Raw genomic sequence first — 24,283 nt, forward strand, 5'->3', positions numbered from 1 at the left:
AAAATACATATAGCAGGAAAGGCAAATATCATAATCAGTATCATAATCATGCTGGAACAGAAGAGTATCTCTGAAATGCAGTCATCAAATACAACATAGTAATTTTTTTCAAATGGGGTGGGGTAAAGGCAAGGAATTTCTGGAATAAGATCTTTGAGGTCTTTTTCACACCAAAATGTAATTTTGTATTCAATGATAGCCTATGTAGCAATTAAGGGAAACTTTCCATAGTGACCTTGGTTCTATGCTAATTTTTTACTTTGGCCCACACTTCCATTCCCATGGAAACCTAGGTTGGGTCTTTACTGCACAGGGTGACAGGACCTAGGAGGAGAAAAACATTAGGAAGAGAAGAAGGTGAGGAAGAAGGCAAAGTTCGGAGGAAAAGTCACAGGCTTTTCTTCAGTGGTGATTAGTTTAAAGCCCACAGCTTAGACTGTTGGCAGTCAGGTAGCTGTTTCCCTGGTAACAACAGGAGCAGCAGAGTTATCGAAATGTGATAAGTTACAAAGGCAGAAAGTAAAATTCACTATTTTGCTTGCAGAACAAAAGAGCCAGTGCATTCCTTATTATTTTTTTTCCTAGACAAGTTAGGTTTAAAGGGCTGGGGCATTGAAAATCCTTGATTTTTGCAAAAAATATTGGATTATAATCGGTTAGTGGAGCATTTCTTTTTTTTTTTTTTTTTTTATGGGACATCATGTTCAGAGGCTTAACATTAATCATGAATTGTTAAAATGAGGAACCAGGATATCCAGATTCCCCCAAAGTACAACATGTCACCCAATTCAAGACAACCAAGGTCCAGGGGACTTTAGATCCTTCAGAATCCTTTTCAGTTAATGCACAAACAGATCATGCTGGTTTGTTTTTCTTCCCTGTAGAATGCCTTGGCCTCTGCAGAGATCACTGCTTTATATCAAAGAATATCAGTTGAGAGAGAGGTATAGAGTATCTCGGATACATGAGTTTGCTATGGATGTACGAATGTCTTTTTGGAAAACAAAGGTGACAAACACGACCTAGATTACCAGTAAATGTTAGGAAAGGGAAGTTATAGCTAAAGCCAGAAGGTCTCCCTTAAGTTTCCATGTTTTAAATTCTTAGGAATCAGGTCTATTCCTTTTCTCTCCAGAAACATGAATACGATAGTGTTGTTCATTAATGTGTAATAAAAAATTATGTATTTTTATTATCTCAGTCTCTACATTGAACTTGTAGTTAAACCATGCTTTTTCACCAGCTTGAAATATTCATGCCTGCACAAATGTCAAAGTCATATTGTAAAATTCTGCAGGGGCTACCATAAATTTGATGATCTATTCTAAATTAGTTTAATCTGGAGACATCAGCTAGATACGAATTATAAAGTGGAATGGTAATTAAAAAATAAAGAACCTCATCATCCAAATCATTTATTATATAGGGGCATTCTGAGAGTATACAGTCTAAGATGGACTAGTATGCATAAGCATATTTCACACAGCAAGCCTGAACAAGTACTTGATTTATGTAAATCATTAAGATGCCTAGTTCTATATCTGTGGAAACTGCCATGGACATTTTGATATGATACAGGAATAATTGTTATTGTGGAGACTATCAGCATAAAAGGCAGCTAACACTTTTTCCTTCTTACAGTACATGAAGATGATGGGTGTGAACTCCTGTAGCCATTTTTTTGCCTGGCTTATTGAGAGTGTTGGATTTTTACTGGTTACCATCGTGATCCTCATCATCATACTCAAGTTTGGCAATATTCTTCCTAAAACAAATGGGTTCATTTTGTTCCTGTATTTTTCGGACTACAGTTTCTCAGTTATTGCCATGAGCTATCTTATCAGTGTCTTCTTCAACAACACCAACATTGCAGCTCTGATCGGAAGCCTCATCTACATCATTGCCTTTTTTCCATTTATTGTTCTGGTCACAGTTGAGAATGAGCTGAGCTATGTAATAAAAGTATTCATGGTAAGTCAACTGTTGCAATAGGGTAGGAGATGAATAGACTAAATAGACTCTGTTTGTTTTTAGACTTTTTTTGTTTCATTTTGTTTTGTTTTTTTAATTTCATAATATTACAGGGGTACAAATGCTTTGGTTACATAAGTTGCCTTTGCACTGCCGAGTCAGAGCTATAAGCATGCCCATCCCCCAGATAGCTCGCATCACACTGCATCCATTAGGTGTGAATTTACTCATCCGCTCCTCCACCTCCCACCTGCCCAACACCCTATGAATGTTACTTCCCATATGTGCACATTAGTGTTGACTGATTATTACCAATTTAATGGTGTGTACATGTGATGCTTGTTTTTTCATTCTTGTGATACTTCACTTAGAAGAATGGGCTCCAGCTCCATCTAGGATAATGCAAGAGGTATTAATTCACCATCATTTATGGCTGAGTAGTACTCCATGTTATACATATACCACATTTTATTAATCCACTCCTGTATTGATGGGCCCTTGGGTTGTTTCCACTGAAAGTTCACTAATCTAAATTTAAAAATTCCATAATAGCAAAATAAGCTTAATGTCCTAATGATAGTCAGTTTTTGTTCTACGTCATTGTATACCATACAAGTATAAGACAATGAAAACCTTCCAAAACCATAATGCATTCATGCTGTTAAGAAGTACTTGCTAAAGAAAGAGCAGTTAAAATGGGATACATGATATTTTAGAGGTCATGAAGAATTCTGACTACTCTCTGGTCCAATATCTTAGACATCTTGGAGCCTCTAGTGTTGGAATTATTCTCATGTGTGAACAGTTCTCATGGTTTTCATGACACATAATGCAGGCATAAAGACAAATGCACTGACAGCATATAATCAACTCTAAATTCTTTTCTGCCTTTCAATTCAAGAGCACTAAATTAATTTAAGAATTTTAACAAAAGCATTAAGATTACTGACTTCAAAATTTGGAAAGCCGGAGCACATCTCATCATATTAAAACTTTGCTGTTGATGGAAATAGAAAGTAATGAATAACTTTCATCTAGCATTGACTATTTTGGATTTAAACAAAAAGTAAATTTGTAATTTGTTGCAATTGTCAGCAGGCAATCAACTGATATTTCAGTGTATTTTCATTCATAGTCCTTCTATTACCTGAAATAAGTTTATGAAATGAAAACATCTTCTGGCCTCTAATGTTTTCATTTAAGTTTAGTCTCAACACTGGGTTACTCTGTAATTACCTATTCTATAAATTGCTGAGCAACATTTAATAAGCTTACATATGTATTTTGAATTTTTAACAAATATTTTCCAAGTTGTAATTTTCCTACTTTTGTGTTCTGCTGTTCCTACTATTCTTCTTTCAGAGATGTAGCATGCTTGATAAGGGACCTCTATTTTTAAATATGCTTAGAGAGTGAGCATCAATTTTATCTACACAACTGTCTAAAGTTTTAAGTATATTAAGATCCCTCTGGGTGAAGTGTATAAAATCTACAAGAACTATCATTGCTGTTCATTTTCTTCACAGAGCCTGCTGTCCCCAACAGCATTCAGTTATGCGAGCCAATACATTGCACAGTATGAAGAACAGGGCATAGGTAGGTTCACTTCCTCTAAAACTGGATTTTATCTTTCACAACTGTGATATGTGTCACAGAAGAATAAACATCTGTGTCCACTTTTTAGGTCTCCAGTGGGAAAATATGTACAGCTCCCCGGTTGAGGATGACACCACTTCATTTGGCTGGCTGTGCTGTCTAATCCTAGCTGACTCTTTCATTTATTTCCTTATTGCTTGGTATGTCAGGAACGTTTTTCCAGGTATGAACATGCTTTCTATGGATATATGCTTTTTATGGCTGTCATCCTTATAAATCAGGAAATAGGTATATATTCTACTATTTGATTTACCACATATAATCTCCAAAAAAATCACTCTAATCCCAAAACTAACCAAAACTTTTCAAGATGAGATAATTTACTGCTGAGTTCCCTCTCTGATATCCCTTTAAAGATGGAATGAATTAAGAAGCAGGGAATAGTGTCAAAAATCAACCCAGTCTTTCCAAATAAGAGAGTGAGAGACTATCAGGCAAAAGTTGAGTCTCCTAATTCTAAGGAGAATTTACCAGATTCTAAAGGAAGAAGACAAAGTTGGGATTCTCCCTTCTAGGTCTCAAGCAGTCATGCCTTCCAACATGCTTAGGTGTTTTTCCATTAAGTCTTATTTATAATTGTGCATTTTTTGGTGCTTTAAGCGAATAGAGTATGATTTCATTTGTATGATATTTCAATAAAAGACAAACTATGTAGAGACAGAAAGCAGACCAGCGATTGTCTGGGACTTGGGTGGGAGCAGGGATTATCTGCAAATGGCCATGAGAGAACTTTCTCAAGTGATAGAAATGTTCTAACACTGGACTGCAGTGACGGTTACACAACTTTATACATTTACTAAAATTCATCTAATTGGACACTTACAATGGGTAAATTTTATGGTATGTAATTATACCTCAATGAAGCTGCTTTTGAAAAATAAAAAAGAAAAAGAAAACAAGAAAGGTTATCTTTGTTACTGTCCTTTGGAAATAGAGACCATCCTCTAGTTTTATGTACTATCAAAAAGTGAAACTACTTCCTGAACCATATATAGTATTCTATTGTTTAGTTTCTGATGCTTAATGTTAAGAATCAATTAATAATCACTTTTCTTAATGTATACTTATTACAGGGACATATGGCATGGCAGCTCCATGGTATTTTCCAATCCTTCCATCCTATTGGAAGGAGCGATTCGGGTGTGCAGAGGAAAAGCCTGAGAAGAGCAATGGCCTCATGTTTACTAATATCATGATGCAGAACACCAACCCATCAGCCAGTAAAACGAGTAGGTCAACATGAATTATTATGAGAGAATTGATATAAAAATTACATGACTAATAGTTTTAATTATGTTTTTCTAAATGGCAAAATTGTCATCCTTTTAGTCATGGATGACTATATCTACACATACATGTTTGGACTCTTTGGAGGATTAAATTGTGGCTTTTTCTGGGCTCATTAGCTCAGTTGGTCAGCATATGGTGCTAATTAGACCAAGATTGCAGATCCCTTTGTGGTCCAGTTAGATTCACACAGAGAAAAATTTTGTTCCTTGGCCACAGTTTACACCCTAACTCCAGCCATCTGTCACCAGTCGTAAGAAGTAACAAAGTAACAAATATGCGTAATTTAACATAACTCATCACTAACACTGGAAAAATAGTTTAAAGCCTGTCTTACTAACATTGGGTGGGTAGTGTCATCTTTATAAAGTGAGTATGACCCACATAAGTGGTCTTTTTGTGATGCCTGCAAGAGGTGTAGATATGAATAGTAATGAATGAACTGGATTCTATAAACTGCAGATCTGAACTAGTCTTGTTATTATAAAATCACAACTTGTAGATATTTATGCCATAAATTTGTATCTTCCTGCCAAATCAGAGGACCAAGCCTTAAGCCTTAAACTTTGCTTTTGAATATGTGAGATCTGTTAGATAAAGTAGAATTTATAAATATGATTCTATATCCTGGGACCACTTTTTCCAACAGAGAAGGGTGGTGTAAACCTTAGTTCCCCACTCTCATCCAATCTGTAACCAAGTGAAAAGGAAGCTGAAGACTACACTAAATCATTTCTTTCTGGATTTTTTTTTTTTTTACTTAGAGAATTGTATTTTTATAGTCTTCAATTTTTAATTAAGATTAAGTCTAACTCTAGCTGCATTGTCTTATTTGTGAGCTTACAACTCTTCCCTTGATTTCTCTCCAGGTCCTGAGTACATATTTCCCTCCAACATTGAGCCTGAACCAAAAGATCTCACAGTCGGGGTTGCCCTGCATGGGGTCACAAAGTTCTATGGCTCAAAAGTCGCTGTTGATAACCTCAATCTGAACTTTTATGAAGGGCATATTACTTCATTGCTGGGGCCCAATGGAGCCGGGAAAACTACTACCATGTATGTTACTTTCCAACACATTGTCATAGAAGCATATCACAAAAAAATATAATTTAATTAATAAACTAACCTCTTTTATAAAAAAGATAAAGTTATTACATTTCCCAGATGGAGTCAGATGGTTCAACTTGTATACTGTAGAATGGAGTCTAAATATGAGGTTCTAAATTGTGAGCTCAAACATCAGGTCAGGCCAAGGATGATTTGGTCTACCTAGCAGTGGTGGCTTACCCAATACTTTTCAAAATTTTTAATTCAGTGCCAACATTTAAAAATGGGAAGTTTTCTAATAAGAATAAATATTCTTGGCATCTCTTAGATACCAGAAAATTCTATAGCATTGAGTGCATGTTCTTATGTTGAGATTACCTGTGGGGGCTCGTTAATGACTGATCTCTTAAAGGGAACACCTGCTGTCTGTTTCATTCCTGATCTCTACAGATCTGTACTGCCTCATACACCCAGGCTGTTTCGTTTCTTTGCATTTCTATCCTGGCCCATGTATAAGCTTGAGTTTGCACATCTTGGTGTAAACACAGCCCCAGCTGCACCATCACAGGAAACCCTTGCCTTGATTACTAAAGAAACAAAAGAACCACCACCTAGCAGATGTAAATCAAAGAGGCCAGGAGCAGTGCTTGGGCTGTTCTTCCTTACTCTTCACTTAAGTAGCATATTCTTGTGTCAGAATGGAGAAGAGATTCAGATGTCTTTAAAGTGACATTCTTTTGAATTTTTATGTGTGTGATTTGCCTCCAATGCTTCACATTCGCTTCCCTGGTGAGTCAGCGCTAAGATGCTGTTGGCGCTCTAGCCCTTGTTTGAGAAAAAGCGTCGCTTTGCTGCATATCCTATTAAGCATCATCACAAGTAGGCTCAGCAACTGCCAAAACATTGGGATTAAAAATGTTTTTGGTAAATAAAAGAGGATAAAGGAAGATCATGAGATGCGGGAACATATAGCCTCTCTTATTTGCATGACCTGTGTAAAGTCAGAGTTGGCTTTCTAGGGAGAATACAGTGCTTAAAAGGGCAGATTCCTAATAGGCAATAAGAGACCAGTGGAAAAAAGGAAGAGAAAAAGCTTTAGAAGAGGCTATAATTTTAGCTGAGAATGCTCCTATTTTATTGTTCTAAAAATAAGCCTTTAATATAAAGAATAAGGTATATTATTTGTATTTCAATGTGTTTTTAATGAGAAAATTGCATATTCTGTTGATTTCTTGTTTAACCCACAAGGCTTCAATGCCAGGCACTGGCTAGGCATGGCACTGAATGCTGAGAAAACAGGTCCTTTCCTTGACCTCATGGAGCCCGTAATATAGTGGAGGAGATGGGTACTAAATACGGTCCAGTTTACTAATCGTCTGAAAGATGATAGGAAATTACATAGGTGAAAATACTCTAGTCTCAGTGTAGGGAAAAAGACTGGAGATGACTAAGCAGCATGTGGGAAGCAGAGTTAGGAGCTTACAGTGATGGTTAAGGGGGGTGGTAACAGGGGCTGGCCCTGTGGTGGTAGCCGTGGAAATCGAGAGATGGGGGTGCTAGCCGTGGAAATGGAGAGGTGGGAGGGGGTGTGAAAATGACTTCCGGATTCCAGTCTCGTGCAACCATTCCAGGAACGTATCGCACAGTGACAGTGGTAAGTTCAATGAGGGTGTGGTTTTGAGGGCACAGATCATAAGCTCAGTTTTAAACATGTTGAGTTTGAAGACACTGCAAGACATCTCACCGAGAAGTGGCAATATCTGTGAGAGGTATAGAGCAAGGCTGGAACTGAGTGATGAGGCCGGGACTAGAGATATAAATTGGAGACATGTCAGCCTGTAGATACTAAGGGATGTCAGGGAAGTGCTTGAGTTTGCTCAAGGAGAGAATGTATGTGCAATGAAAAATCATAACCACTTTTGTCATTATTACAACTACCATCGCCGTGTAGTGCTTACTTAACACTTAAAATTACTTAGAAGCAATTTAATACCATTTTATTTCATAATCTGTCCTTGCTTAAGAAGATACACTGTAACATTTTTTTTTAACTAACAACTGAGATATATTCAGTCCTGACATCTAGTTTAAATGCTTGGTTCATACCTAATGTATGATTTCTTCACTTCCAGTTCCATGTTGACCGGGCTGTTTGGGGCCTCAGCAGGTACCATCTTTGTGTATGGAAAAGACATCAAAACAGACCTAAACACCGTGCGAAAGAACATGGGGGTCTGCATGCAGCACGACGTCTTATTCAGTTACCTCACCACCAAGGAGCACCTTCTCTTATATGGCTCCATCAAAGTTCCTCACTGGACTAAAAAGCAGCTCCACGAGGAAGTAAAAAGGTGAGTTATGACAGGAATGAGAACATGAGTTGCTAACTCCTCTCAAAGACCCATAGCTTGGTTGGGGAAGGTCTGGTAATAATACCAACAGGAGATGTTTTCTCACAAAACAATTGCTTTTTAGTCTTTCTACTTCTTAGATATTGCATACATTTAATTAATATTATATACATTTAATTATCCTCACCAGCCAGTTATTACACTGAAATTGTTTAACTCCCTTCACCTCTGGCTCCCATATTGCCCCAAATCCTTTGCTTCCAGTCTCCATGGATACTACACTGGTCCAAGCCTCCTAACTAGACTCTCAGCTTCCACTCTTCCCTTGTTCAATCTGGGAAGAGGGACCAGGGTGATGTTTTTCAACCACAAATCAGACCATGTCATGCCTGGGTTCAAATCCTCCAGTGGCTTCCTGCCGTGTTCGGTGTGACACTCAGTAAGGTCCTTCTCAAGGCCTACAAAGTCCTTCATGACCTGCCCCCAACCTCACTTCTGATTTCATTTTCCCCTACTCTCTCCCACATTCGCTCTACTCTAGGCACACTGGCCTAGCCGTGTGCTTGACTACACCAGGCCTGCTCCAGTCTTTAGCTTTCTGTTCCCTCTACTCACAGCACCCTTCCTCAGACAGCCATTTGGCTTATTCCTGGTCAAATGACCACATTCTTTGTCTCTGCCCAAATGTCACCTTCTCTCAATCGATCACCACGTATAAAATGGATGCCTAAAATAGCATGTGCCAGACACTCCTTATCTCACATGCCCTGCTTTATTTATTTTTTATTGTACTTATCACCACCTGACATATTATAAACTTACTGAGGAATATGTTTATTGATTGGATTTCCATGCATCCCTCTCGATATACACACATACTAGAACATAATCTCCTTGTGAGCAGAGACTTTATCTGCTCACTGCTTTTCCCAAGCACTATAACAGAGCCTGTCAAAAAATAGGCAGGCACTCTATCAATATTTGTCAAACGAATGAAGTATATATTCCCTTGTGATTTTTTTGAGTATTAATTTGGTACCTACAACTGGGTGACAAATAATAGAAATATATCATGAATCCTCAGTAGTTTATTGTATCCTACTGAGCACATAATAGTTGCAAGGTGAATACCTATCACTATGTTTATTGTATTTTTCTGGTATTCAAATAGTCTATCTGTAAAAAATAACCATTATACATTATTTTCTAAGGACTTTAAAAGATACTGGGCTGTATAGCCATCGCCATAAGAGAGTTGGAACATTGTCAGGAGGAATGAAGAGGAAGTTATCTATATCCATAGCTCTCATCGGTGGATCCAGGGTAGTAATTCTGGATGAACCGTCTACTGGCGTTGACCCGTGTTCTCGCAGAAGTATATGGGATGTTATATGCAAGAACAAAACTGGTATGAGTACTTTTTCATAACTTCTCCACCCAACAGTCATAATTCTGCCCTACGGGATACACAAACGCAAGTCGAAGCCTTTTCTGTGTATGATATCCTTTGAAGGTCTAAGATTGGCTCTTTCTTTTCCCAAGATTTTTCTTCTCCCAGCCAACTTTCTGGGTCAATTTGTTATTATCTATCTAGTTCCCACTGTGAGTTGAGCATTTAACTGGCCCTTTTGAGAGCCCACAAATTCAACAGAAGTTCCAAAGTCTGCTTAGAGGAGTGAAGAATCTAATTAGAGATATCAAACATACACAAACAAAAATAAACTGAAAACAGACTAAATAAGTGCTAACAGGATGTGAAGCAAAGGAGTAATCAGGGTGGAGTGGATTAATCAGAGAGGAATATTCAAAAAGTCTTTAAAATTATCACTTTCTTGTAGTGAAGAAAGGGAATAAAAACAGTGCAAAACGAAGCCACAGGAGCAAAACTGACAGATTGGGAAGAATTGCCAGTGCCCACACGACAAATGATGGACATTTAGCCAGTCAACATAATACTAATTTGCTTCTGATTCATATGAAAAACACCCCCAAATATTTAAGAACACCCCTTCTGAATTTTTCTTTAGTCATTTTGGAAGTTCCTCGTGGTCAGTTTTTCAATTAGGTCATAAAACGTGACTCTTCTTCTCATGACGTCACAGGATTTACTCTTGCTAACTCTGTGTATCTTGGGACCTGTGGCTTCGTTTTTCATTCTCTGTGGGTCTCCTCTGTATTTTCAAGCCAGAACAATCATTCTGTCCACACACCATTTGGACGAGGCTGAAGTGCTGAGTGACCGCATCGCCTTCCTGGAGCACGGAGGGCTGCGGTGCTGCGGGTCACCGTTTTACCTCAAGGAAACGTTTGGGGATGGATATCACCTCACGCTCACCAAGAAGAAGGTTGGTAGGAGAGAAAATACACCTCCTTATAGAGTCACAAATTAATGTTTTATGGGAAATAGAGGCAGAATCTCTCTAACTTTATTCATTGCTAAAATTCATTCATATGCTAGCTTTGTGGTTCTTAAACTTGAGTGAGCTCCTGAATTCCTGGAGGTCTTGGTTAAAACTCAGATTTCTGGCCCCACCTCAGGAGTGTCTGATTCAGTAGGTCTAAGAATGGCACCGGAAGTTACTCCATTTCTAACAAGTTCCAGGGGATGCTGCCCTGCTGGTCTGGGGCCTGCACATTGAGAAGCAATGCGCTAGGTAACAAATGACCTGCACCTTAACATTACTGGTGGAGAATCAGCTTTTAGTTCCTCTAACATTTCAGCTTATGTTGCTAAAAATTTGACTTTCTGCTTTATCAAGAGAAAATTAAAAGAATGTGAAGTTATGTATTCACTTCCTAATCAGTACTTCTCAAGTGACAGTGTGGAGACTATAACTTAAACAGGTCAGTGGTGCTTTTACATCTTTTGAAGAACAAAAAAGCTCACAAAGGATCCCTGTACCACCTCACATAGTGTATGATTTAACAATACTGTGCAAGATGTTTATACTATTAGGCAGGTTTTGACTACAACCATTTATTTAATATCTAATCATCCTGATGTGACTTCAAATATAAAAAAATAGTTCATTGGTATACTCATTAATTCACTCAGGAATTTGTGTATTAGGTATTTATTATGCCTTATGATATACCCAAGCACTGTCATAGGCACTGGGATACAGCAGTGAACTGATGAAAATTCCTGCCTCGTGGAGTTTATATTCTGATGAGGTGTGATGAAGTCAGATGACACAATCAATAAATAAATTATTTAGTAATTGCTGTGGATGGAAATGAAGCAGGATAGAATAAGGAAGTAATGCTGACTGGTGCCATGTTTAAGTAGGGTAGTAAGAGAAGAGGGCTTTGAGAAAGTGACAAGTGAGCCAAGAATTGGAGCCAGTTCGAGAATGGACCTGTCACAATCTGAGGGCAAAGAAAGAGCAATTTCAAGGGTCCTGGATGGGCACGGGTGTGTGTGTGTGTGTGTGTGTGTGTGTGTACCTGAGCCTGAAGCCCTCTAGCAACAGAAAAGACACTTGCTAACATAGAGCAAGCGAGAGGGAGGACAGTGGACAATGAGGTGGAGTAGGAGGATGGGACCGGTAAAGTAGTGACTTGCAGACAACCACAGGAGCCCTGAGTGGGACAGGGAGCACTGAAGCAGTGATGTGTGATCTGACTCAGGTCTGCAGTGGCCTAAACGAACTCACCTCCCTCTCGTTAGGACCCTGGTTCGCTACAGCGTAAAGAGAAGAGAGTGTCTAACTTCTGTCTTTGTCTCTAGAGTCCAAATCTAAATGCAAATATAGTGTGTGACACCATGGCCGTGACAGCAATGATCCGATCACACCTTCCCGAAGCCTACCTCAAGGAGGATATTGGGGGAGAGCTTGTCTATGTGCTTCCTCCGTTCAGCACCAAAGTCTCGGGAGCCTATCTGTCGCTCCTGCGAGCGCTGGACAATGGCATGGGTGACCTCAACATCGGGTGCTACGGCATTTCAGACACCACCGTGGAAGAGGTACACTTTGCTCTTTTTTTTCTTAATGCTGATATAACTTGCTGTTCTCTTAGAATAAACATGTGCAGGGTTTTTTAAAAAAAAATAAATATTTCACAAAATCAGAATAGTTTAAAATTATTTCAATCCTATTCTTATGTAAGACTGACTTCTGAGAATAAAATGTTGGTCCAGCTATAGAACACATATCTTTTACGAACAAAAATACTCACTTAAAGTCAGATGGAAAATGTTTGTCTCAATAAATATGATCATTCAAAATCAAAATTAAGTTTAGACATTAGAAAAGACATGCACTTTTTACATTAATGAAGTGATCTGGTTTCTCTTTCTAGGTCTTTCTGAACTTGACTAAAGAATCACATAAAAATAGTAACATGAGTCTTGAGTACTTAACCCAAAAGAAAATTGGGAGTTCCAGTACCAACGGCATCTCAACTCCTGACGATTTATCTGTGAGCAGCAGCAACTTCACAGACAGAGACGGTATGCCTCTCATGTGGATATTTTGCTTAACTCCAAGAAATGATATAATTGAGAAAAATCACAGGAAAGATTTTGATTTTTTAAAATTCAACTGTGTAAAGTTTCATTCTACATTCAAAAAACTAAAGAAATATAAGCTTCCTTTTTTATTATAATATACAAAATATTCATTAAACCAAATCAAATTCTCTATTTCCAAAGTACTTTGAAGAATGAATGTAGAAGACCTCCCTTGATAGGGTGGTGATGAGTATTCCTGCTACCCACCAGAAATCGTTTTCAAGATGTAACTTCTACAATTTCAGATTTATGCTTGGGTTGAGATTCTTCTTGTAATTGGTGCTGTCCAGCAACAGACAAGTTTACCTTGTGAGGTGGTTCACTCCCTGTTTGTTATTAGACATGCCTAAGTGAAAATAATAATCATCAAAAAAAAGTAAAAAAAGAAAAAAAAAGAATCATCACTCCTTATGGTACCTCATCGGAAAACATGTCTAACCTCTCCTGACTCTGGACCATTCAGGTGCTGAGAAAATGCTTTTGAAGGAAAGTCTCCAAATTCATTAAATTGGACTTGATGGCTAAGAATCTATAATAATAGGTTCCCCCCAACTCAGCAATCCTTCACACAGGATGTATTTGATAAATCATGTTTCTTGACATGACTTTAAGGGATTGGGCTCTATTGAAAATAACTTGTATGGTCTCTTATTCTCTTTCTGACAGTTAATTTATACCTCTGGAAACTCTATTTACTTAAGGTAGCATATAGTAAAATGATATATAAATTATGGAATAGTCATTTCGACAGTTTGCTTAAATTGGGAAAAATCTCTAGGAACAGAACTTTTAATTAAACATTTGCCTGGCTTTAAAACTCATAAAAGATCATCTCTGGTGTTTGTATAATTCTGGGACTTGAAGCAAATATGTCCTCATCTATCATCTTTTGGGGGATACAGTTGTAGAGTCCATGGAATTTAGAACTTTGATGAGAAAATGGTCATCTGCTTTAGGAAGTAAATGCTAAGTATTTGCCTCAACATTTGTCTCATAATTTAAAACTATTCTTCAGTCAAAATGTTCTCGTCATTGACATTATCTTTCAGAAAGCACATTTATTCCATTTGATACACCTGTAAGTCATCCACATGTAATTTCTCAAGAAACAGAAAAGCATACTAATTAACTCAAAATATTCATCTCCTTCTTCAATTCCCTTTTGTGGAGATATGAGTTTGCATTTAAACGTGTTCACTCTGTTTAATTGGAATTCATTTTAAATTAAGCAACTTTGTATTTTTCCTTATCAGCTAAATGAAGATCATGAGTTTTGTGCTGCATAATTTGTGACAGAAAATTTAAAATATACACAGAGTTGAGGAATACCATCATCTTATCACGTATGAAGGAGTGCTTGGTGGCAGGCCTTTGCTGAGAATGCTGTATTTGAACCTATTTTTAGAGGGGGCTGCTGAAATTATTAGGTATAAATCTCTATTGAGGAAGCAATGGTTTATGCCCTCCACAGCTGCTCTGACTCAGAGCCACAGAATTTTTCTTAGCATCTGAAAAGCATTTCAAAGTAGGGGTGGAGGAGAGACATTTTTCCAGTGAGTTCTCTCTTGTAACTCTAGTGGTAAAAATGGAGTTTGGAAAGGCCATAAAATCATTCCAAATTTCCAAAGAGAATAGGTTATGAGTACGCGGTTGAACTAGAACTACACTTTAGAGGAGAGGATTTTCCTTTTCCCTCACTTAGGGTGAATTCACTGGACCTCACATTATAGTCAGAGCCAAGCAATTAGACTTGGAATCAATAAGTGACTCATAATAGGAAAGAGGTCTTAGACTAGGTTGGTGTTTTAATTTCTACTTATTTGAATTCAATCTCTTAATGGAAATTATCTCTTGAGTATCAGTAAGTAGGAATCCATACTTAGTATGCATTGAGACTTTGGAGTTTGAGGACAATATTCACCTGTGAAATTCTAGATATCTAACTTTGATGTAAAATCACTATGTATGTGGCTGTTTTTTGCATAGGGAATTAGAATTTTTAAATGATTTTTACATGCAGTTCTATATAAGGTGTGTTTTATGGTCCTTTATTTTCCCAGTGGAAGGCTCAGGACTACAGCTGATACATGCATTGCTGAACCTGAAATCCAAATCTTTAAAATATAAGCATTTCCCACCACACCGTATTATACCATCCATCTATAGTTTTTGAAGTTACTTTATTACATTATTTATCAAGATTTTCCAGAAATACGTCAAATCTCTTTTTCTTTATTAGACAAAATCCTGACAAGAGGAGAGAGGTTGGACGGTCTGGGACTGTTACTGAAGAAGATAATGGCTATACTCATCAAGAGGTTCCACCACACCCGCAGGAACTGGAAAGGTCTCATTGCTCAGGTTATCCTCCCCATCGTCTTCGTAACCACGGCCATGGGCCTTGGCACATTAAGAGATTCCAGCAACATTTATCCAGAGATCCAGATCTCCCCCTCTCTTTACGGTACCTCCAAACAGACAGCCTTCTATGCGTAAGTTTCTTTCCACTAACTGAAAGAATGTTTCCAAAAATCTTCCAGGAGTGTGGTTGTACGTGCGTGAATCCCATGGAATGCTGAAGAATAAAGAGCTTAGGGCCCATAATACCTGCTTCTGCTAAAGGAATGGACAGTTTGATGTATTGCAATATGTTACTTCCATTGCCAACAAATAGCTTTTTAAGATTTTTTTTTTTTTGCATTCTCCTGAAAATAAAGTTATAGTAGATATTTGTTTTTAATGACTAGACTTTAATTAAGAAAGCCAGGTTATGTGTATATTACCTGTATATTAATATATATATCTGTTGTAATATACAGAACATAGTTTTTTATTAGTCTCACAAATATTGAATAGCAATGTCAGAATTCTGTATAATATAATTTTATTTATACAATAAGTGATCACTAAATGCACAATTAGAATAACAAAGCAGCCAAATAGAGACATGTGCATATTTTTTCCTGTGATACTTTTTTTTTTCCTGAGACTGCATCTTTCTTAGATTTTTAAGAAAATAGTCCTATAAACAGCATGTTTCGTTTCTTCAAATTATTTGTGAGCATGAGTTTAACATGGCAGACTAGTGGCAATGTCATGAATCTGTTTCTATCCTTTAAACATTTCAGGAATTCTCACCCAAGCACGAAAGGACTGGTCTCAGCAATGTGGAACTTCCCTGGCATTGACAACCTGTGTCTGAACACCAGTGATCCGTAAGTAGTTCCTGCTTTTTGTTTGTTTTCAACGTTCTATTTTGTGTGTGTGCAGGTGTATGCAGGGGTGTGTCTGTGTGTGTATTTGGCTGGAAGAGGACAATTCCCTGTTAGAAATCTCTGTTTAACAGATTTTATCTATCTCCTTTAGTTCATTCCACAGCTATGATGTACTGTAGTGATAAACATTATATGTCATAATTTGTACAGCTCTTTTGTATACATATTTGCACAACCTTGTGAATTATTAATCCCATTTTACAGCTAAAGAAACTGAGGCTTGTATAAGGTACTTGTCTAAAGAAATCTAGATAGTAAATTCTACAGCTAAAGCTGAGACCCAAGTCTTCTGACTCTAATTCCTATACGTTTGCACTATGCAATGTTGCTTATTCAAACTTCCAAGATAGTACATATAAACCTGACCTTGGTATATTATTAATATTATGCTAAAGTATTCCCTTCCTGTCAGAAGAGAGGATGAAAAGAGCAAAGAGAATAAAGGAGACAAAAAGCCCCAGCCTGACATAGTAAGACAATTCAATGAGATTTGGTTTCAACACTACTGAATCAATAAATGCTCTCCCTCAATCCCCCACCACAAAATGTCAAATCACTAGGAAATGGCCATGCAATGTATATTCAAGTTATGAAAAATCAGCAAATTGTAACTAGTACTACACACCTGAATTTAATACCAAGTACTTATTTATATACTCGTACATAAAGATAAGAACACACGCACACACCCTCATGTTAATATCATTTTTATTTGCAGACGGTGTTTAAAGAAAGACAGTCTGGAAAAATGGAACACCAGTGGAGAACCTATCACTAATTTTGGTGTTTGCTCCTGCTCAGAAAATATCCAGGTAAAATGGAATTCGGTTGCAGTGAAGTAGGAAAAGAAGGGAATAAATATTGAAACTTGAAAGATCTATCTAAGTTACCAAAGAGTTGGTATAATTTCATTTTATGGAAGCTAGTAGCTCAGAGATATGGACCCGGGCAGCTCAAAAATATTGACTTTGAATGTCAGGTCACTATTTTAAATCCATCTCAGGACAAATCTCCAAAGGTAGGTGATTCTTTGATGGTCTTTGTGGAAACCAACTAAAAATGAATTTTTGGTCTCGATTCAGTGCTAACTGGAAAGCTCTATTTTTCACACGAAAAATTGCCACCATAGCTGTCATATTTGAAAATTCAGTGAGACTGCCACTGTAGTGGTCAGATAGGAAGTCAATAATGTGTAAGTCTAGAACAGAGTTACATATGTCTCTAAGAAACATCTCCAGGCTACAGGAAAAATCATTTCCTGAAAGAAATAGAAAAAATTATCTATCACTTACTCTGTTCATGTTCGATAGATACAGACCTTAGTTTTCTAAACTTATCAATTCACCAAGCTTCTAAGAGAACCAAATTCACTAGGGAAGTTAAAGTTTGTTGAAGAGTTGCTATATGGTCAACTTACTTTCTCATGGGGGTAATCTAGCAACATTTTCTTCAAAGTGACATATTGTTGTGCCCTGAACTGTCTTGGTACAATATTTTAGAATGAAAATATTTTCAGTAAATGCAACCCATTTTGGTGTTCTCATGCAAGATAGTTACTAACAATAAGAGCTGGGACCCAACAAGGACCTTTTGGAATCCTTGCATATTTAAAAATTAGTCCTACCCAGTATTCAGAGTTTTTTAATCTCTCATCTAATTTATTTAATTTCTGAAATTCTTCATGTATTTTCTTCAGTTCACAGTAAAAGTTAATTAACTTAATATTTAAAATTAGAAACTGGATAATTTTTAGTAATCTAAAAATCCAGTAAATTTATAATTTTTTCAGCCTATTTTGTCATTTAATTGACATCTTCAGATCTATTTCTACCTGTTTAATAACAGTGAGGTCACTTTGCATAATGGATGCTGTGTACATCAGACATGCATTGCAGATAAAGTTCTAAGTTTCTTGAAAAGAAACAAATTATACTGCATGTACATCAAAAGATTAAGAAAGTAAAAAGGAAACCCATAGTGTGGAAGGCAATATTCACAATACACAGCAAAGGACTCATGTCCAGAACATATATACAAAGAACTCCTGCAAATTACTAAAAAAAATAGATAACCCAATAGATAAATTAGCAAAACCATGAAGAGACACTTCACAAAGAGTATATACAGGTGGCTAATAAATATATTAAAAGGTAAAGCAATATCACTCCATACTCACCAGAATGACTAAAATGAAAAAGGAGGAAAATTCAAAGTGTTGGCAAAGATGTGCAACAGGCGGAACCCTTGTAATCTGCTGATGGGAGTTTAATTTGGTACAATTTTTAAACCTGCTTGGCAATATATACTAATGCTAGAAATATGCCTACCTGTGGGGCCTGCAATTCCACTCCTATTATATACTCATTAGAAAAGTAAATAATGCCCACCAGTGGTAGAATAGATAAGTCGAATATAGCATATTTCCATGATGGAATACTATCTAAGTGAAGTGACAGTGATTGATCTACAACCACACACATGATATGGAAGATTCTCACAAACATCATGATGAAGGAAAAGAGCTAGACACAAGATATTATATATTATATTATTCTATTATGTAAGATATAAAAATGGCGGGGGGAGAAAAAAAAAGATATAAAAACAGGTCACAGTGGCTCATGCCTGTAATCCCAGCACTTTGGGAGGCCAAGGCAGGAGTTTGCCGTCTCTATTTAAGAAAATAATTAAAAAATTAGCCACTCATGGTGGCACACACCTGTAGTCTTAGCTACTCTGGAGGCTGAGGTAGGAGGATTATTTGAGCCCAGGAGATTCAGGCTGTAGAAGCTATGATCATGACACTTCACTCCAGGCTGGAGTGGCAGAGCAAGGCCCCATCTTAAAAACAAATAATTAAAAGAAAAGAAAATACAAAAATATGCAAAACTAATCTGGGTCTGTTACTTTAGGGGTGGTAGTGATTTAAAGGCGGTGTGATGAGGGAGTTTCTGAGGGGCTGGTATTGCTGTTTCCTGACTTGGTTGTTGGTTACATAGATGTGTTCAGTTTGTCAAAATTCATCAAGAAGTGCTCTTATAATACATGTGCATTTCTCAATGTATATTACAATTTAATTTTAAAGATTGCACTGTATACATAAGGGTATCTTCCTTTAATTATTTGTGAACCTAGTACCATTCTGGAATGTGATCTTCAAGTTGATGTAAGAGGAAATCCAGCACTGCTTTTTTTAGAGCAATTTTTATGTGGTGCTATGGAAAAGTGCTAGACTTTTCCCAAACTAAACTTCATCGCAATGAAGCATGAGAAGCTACACTAAAAAGTAAGTTATCAGGAGGTGCAGAAAACTATGAGCATAAGAATAAGTGTTAAAACTAATGTGTAAACAAACGTACATGGTAGGCGGGGAGTGGTGGCTCACGCCTGTAATCCTAGCACTCTGCGAGGCTGAGGTGGGCGGATCGTTTGAGCTCAGGAGTTCGAGACCAGCCTGAGCAAGAGCGAGACCCTGTCTCTACTAAAAATAGAAAGAAATTATATGGACAGCTAAAAATATATATAGAAAAATTAGCCAGGCATGGTGGCTCATGCCTGTAGTCCCACCTACTCGGGAGGCTGAAGCAGGAGGATTACTTGAGCCCAGGAGTTTGAGGTTGCTGTGAGCTAGGCTGATGCCACAGCACTCTACCCCAGGCAACAGAGTGACACTCTGTCTCAAAAACAAAAAAAACAAACAAACAAAAATGTACATGGTAATGTAAAGTGTTAACAGAGGAAAGTAGCCAAGGGTGTACAGGAACACTTTGTACTATCTTTGTGACTTTTCTGTAAATCTAAAATGATTCCAAACTAAAAGTTTACATATGTGTGTATGTGTGTGTGGAGATACATATCTAGTATATATATATATACACACATATAAAACTAAAGTATACAATAACTAAACTCTGACTCCTAGATTATGTACCCAAAACTAATGTATCGTGAATTTTTCATCCACTGCTGTCAGTTCCTGGAGCAGTTATGTCTGTTCATGTTATCATTTCAATTTGGGGCAAACATTTTTTTTCCTTACCTGTGAATTATTGAGGGAATTTTGAGTCATTTTAATATTTAATGTTATTCTCCAAACATATTAAGCTTGTCAGCACAGTGAAGGAAATATCACACATTTGTTAACTTGTGTTCTTTGTTGGCTTCAAGTGAGTGCTAAACACATGTATATGCGCTCCACATAAATAATAGCTGTTTGTTCTAATTTTTTGGCATAGGTAAGATTACTTTTTAAAGCTCTTTGGAGTCAAAGGACAGTCTTATCACACTGTACCAGATGCAGTAGTAGACAGATCATGAAACTGAAGCTCCTTGATACTGTCGATTTAATTTGCAAAGCATTGGCCAGAAAAAACTTAATTTTTAACTTTATTTTCCAGGAATGTCCTAAATTTAACTATTCCCCACCTCATAGAAGAACTTACTCCTCCCAAATAATTTATAACCTCACTGGGCACCGTGTGGAAAATTATCTTATATCAACTGCAAATGAGTTTGTCCAAAAAAGGTAAAATACTCTGTTTATAACATATATAATTGCTTTCTAATTTTAATGATAACTGCCTCCTAAACTGGAGACAATAGAGACAACAGATGCAAATTCCTGTTGCTTATATTTTACATGGTTACATTCTCAGTTTTATTTAAACAGCCTTATGTACTGAAACGTAAGTATCAACTCTAAATTAAGATTTGTTTGAAGAAACTGAAAAGCATTGGTTTTTTTCAGGCCTCAAAAATGTACTGTTAAATTTGTACATATTTTTTCTGAAGCAAGAAAGAACTTACTGACTAGATTATAACAACTTGGAGAGTTTTAAGGCATGACTTTTGGTGACAATTGGCCTTAGTTCCAATATGAATATCTGAAAACTTAGACTGTGATATCTGCATGTGGACAAAGCATGTCCATGTGTAGCAAGGCAGTGGGCTTGTACCTACACCACCTAAGCATTTACCACGAATGTAAAATAATTAGAAACTATAGATAAGCACAAAGAAGAAAAAATATTTCTTCACTCAGATATGCCACTATTGATATTTTGGTGTATATCCCTTCAGAAATTTTCTTGTCACAGATATACGTATAAATATTTTCAACAAAATAGGTTTTATTATAAACAGTTCCAAAACCTTACTTTTAAAAAAAATGAACACTATAATATGATGTTATTTGCGTGTCAAAAACATAGTTCTATAGCATGACATTTACGATGATAGTCACAAGATTATTCTAGTATGACTGCACCATTATTTATTTAACCTGACGTAAATTTGGTGGCCATTTAAATTAATCTATTCTTAAAATTACTACTTGGACTTTAAAAAGTAACTTTTCATTTTTAGGAGACCATGAACTGACAAATAGTTAAATAAACCCAACTCACCTTCAAACATCAGAGAAAAAATATAGTACCAGGGGACAAACTAGGGGGAAAAAATCGGGATTATATTAATAGAAAAAATTGAGCTATTTGAAAAAAAGATATGAACTGATATTATATTGCTTCAGTATTAATTATCTAAAAGGAATATTTAAGCATTAAAATATTAAGATTTTTGAGATGATGCCTGGGTCAGCTATGATGGAGAAATTGGTGTTATATGTCACATTTTTAGGATGATTACTACGCATATGCAATTGTTTAGAAGGACTTTTTCCCTCTAGTTATAATGCACACTTGAGATTAAAATATGACAAAGAGAATCAATAAAAAGATAAAATATTTGTCAGGCAGTATTTACTTTATCCTGTAAGTGTGTTCCTAATGGAAAGAAAAAAATGAGCTCCTAGTTAAGTATTTTAGATCTACGTAGGAAGGTTTTCTCCATTAAAACAAATATAAATTTTACTGCTCTCTGTAGATATGGAGGTTGGAGTTTTGGGCTGCCTTTGACTAAAGACCTTCGTTTTGATATAACACCGATTCCTGCCAATAGAACTCTTGCCAAGGTAAATTATGATCTTTCTTCTGGGATGTCATAAAAATGAGAAGGTGAAGTTGATAGGGTCAAGCATTTTCATGAGGTAAAAACAAAACATGGGTACAATCTGGCTTTATGCAAACCCCATAGCACAGTTATTCATGTCTTTTGTGTATTCCCTAGGGAAACGGATACACATAGCACTAGGACACGTGTACAAAAGTACACATAGTAGTATTTCTCATAATAGCCAAAAACATAACCCAAAATACCCATATGTAGTAGAATAAGTTGTTTCATATTCATCCAATAGAACTTTCAGCAATGGAAATGAATGAACTCAGCTCCATATAACAAGCAATTTCAATCTCCCAAACATTATTAATAAACAAAAGAAAAGACAAAAATGAATACATAGACCATGATTGCATTTATTATAAACTTTGAGAGGAGGCAAAACTCGACCATATTGTTTAGGGGAAAGGGAGAGTATTGTGATTTGGAAGGACACAGAGAGTCAAGGAGAAGGTGTTCCAGATGCTGGCAATGTTTATTTCTTAACCTGTGTGATGGCTTAATAGGTGCACGCCCTTTAAAATTTTTTGTAACACCATACATTTATGTTTTTTGCATTTTTCTTTATGCATATGTCTTTTTAGAGAATGGAAATATGTATGTTTAGCCTTGCTTCTTGAAGAACCTGGAAACCTAACTGAATTTGATGGAGATAAATAATCCTGCTTGCTTTTTTTTTTCTTTTAGATCATACCAAAAACAAGCTAGAGTCACAGGATCAGACATATATGATTACTCACATGGCCAGTAGTAGCCTTAGGGACTTAAATTGTGCTTCACGTATTCTCATTTGGTAGTAAGAGACACGTACAGTCTTGGAGAGTGTGGGGAAACTCATATTCATTCAGTGACTCTTATATGGCAAGTTCCATTATCACCTTTTACACCGACGACCTAATTTCCTCCTCACAACATCCCTATGAGATAGAGACGATTGAGCCTATTTTAGGTGATTTTGACAAGTCATGTAGACAGTAAATAGTAATGCTGGGGGTTTTAATGCTCTCCTTTTCTCCCTCTCCTCCCTCTCTCCATGCACAGAGTAAATATTCTTGCATAAACAGGAGAGTTTCTAATGTAAAATTGTTTCTCCATAAATCAAATTTGTAATTTTGAATTATCAACTGGGTTTCTTGAATTGAGGTGGACCAGTATTTTAAACCCCTCTGTGTTTTGACATAGAAGGTCAAGTAACAAACTGTCTTGTGGGTTATGATTAGGAAAGGAAAGATAATAGAGGAATTTCAAGGTTATCAGTCTTGTTGCTAAGGACACGATGCTTGTATATGTATTTTATTTGTTTTTCCAGCTCCGTCTTTACGCCATTTGTTTTTATTACTATTTTTGTGAGCCAGGATACCTTAGTTCTAGTCTCAGAATCACCATGAATCCACCACAGAGCTGGAGATGAGAATGTTTCCTCCAGTTTATTTCAAGGCTTGCCCATAGAGTAGATCCTGTATAACTAACAGTGCTAACACACAACTGTCTTCCCAAGCTCTGCCCATTTCTACACTGGAGACCTACTAATAGGTCTGTGGTCAGTGCTCTAGAGTATAGTTCATAATTGTTCAAGAGCAAGTAAATGATTGGAAAATTGGTGCTCTTATTTTAAATATAAATAAGGTAGTCTGTCAGATGTTGAGGCAGCCTAATTTATTTGAACACAACATTGATCTTGCCTTCTTTTGGAATTTAACAGGTATGGTATGATCCAGAAGGCTATCATTCCCTTCCGGCTTACCTCAACAGTCTGAATAATTTCCTCCTGCGAGTTAACATGTCAAAAGAGGATGCTGCCCGACACGGTAAAGTTACTTACACAGAAGCATCTTGTATTGCAACTTTTGCTACTCTCCATATAAAAATACACTTTATATCCTGTTTCCTCCCAGTGGCAGGTATTTTATAGTATCTAAATCACGGGTCTTTAAAAGGAGTTTGGAAGTAGTAACTACTGCCAGATGGAACATTCTGGATAACACCCTTAACTTCAGGTTAATTTAGTTTTCTCATTTATCAAGTCAGGATAATAATACTGACTTCATGATCATGTCTGCTCCCACACTTAGTGGTTGTATCTCATAGGAAAATATTTTTAAGCTATTTACTTGCCTATTGGCTAAAAAATTTTTAAAAATAATTAATGTTTTATAAATATTGTT

At 36.7% G+C, this 24,283-nt stretch overlaps 1 protein-coding gene across 1 annotated transcript in view; it reads left to right on the forward strand.

Moving 5' to 3' along the window:
• Nucleotides 1-24,283, forward strand: part of ABCA12 (ATP binding cassette subfamily A member 12) — a 165,658-nt gene that overhangs the window by 117,016 nt on the left and 24,359 nt on the right. Inside the window, exons 24-39 of the mRNA XM_069467475.1 lie at nucleotides 1,642-1,971; nucleotides 3,498-3,567; nucleotides 3,656-3,790; nucleotides 4,701-4,847; nucleotides 5,784-5,970; nucleotides 8,094-8,312; nucleotides 9,524-9,720; nucleotides 10,497-10,657; nucleotides 12,043-12,279; nucleotides 12,615-12,765; nucleotides 15,065-15,317; nucleotides 15,954-16,040; nucleotides 16,819-16,912; nucleotides 20,498-20,625; nucleotides 21,984-22,071; nucleotides 23,821-23,926. Coding sequence (XP_069323576.1) covers nucleotides 1,642-1,971; nucleotides 3,498-3,567; nucleotides 3,656-3,790; nucleotides 4,701-4,847; nucleotides 5,784-5,970; nucleotides 8,094-8,312; nucleotides 9,524-9,720; nucleotides 10,497-10,657; nucleotides 12,043-12,279; nucleotides 12,615-12,765; nucleotides 15,065-15,317; nucleotides 15,954-16,040; nucleotides 16,819-16,912; nucleotides 20,498-20,625; nucleotides 21,984-22,071; nucleotides 23,821-23,926 — 2,590 coding nt within the window. The remainder of the gene's footprint in view (nucleotides 1-1,641; nucleotides 1,972-3,497; nucleotides 3,568-3,655; nucleotides 3,791-4,700; nucleotides 4,848-5,783; nucleotides 5,971-8,093; nucleotides 8,313-9,523; nucleotides 9,721-10,496; nucleotides 10,658-12,042; nucleotides 12,280-12,614; nucleotides 12,766-15,064; nucleotides 15,318-15,953; nucleotides 16,041-16,818; nucleotides 16,913-20,497; nucleotides 20,626-21,983; nucleotides 22,072-23,820; nucleotides 23,927-24,283) is intronic.

Source organism: Eulemur rufifrons, chromosome 1, assembly GCF_041146395.1.
Source record: "Eulemur rufifrons isolate Redbay chromosome 1, OSU_ERuf_1, whole genome shotgun sequence".
NCBI lineage: Eukaryota > Metazoa > Chordata > Mammalia > Primates > Lemuridae > Eulemur > Eulemur rufifrons.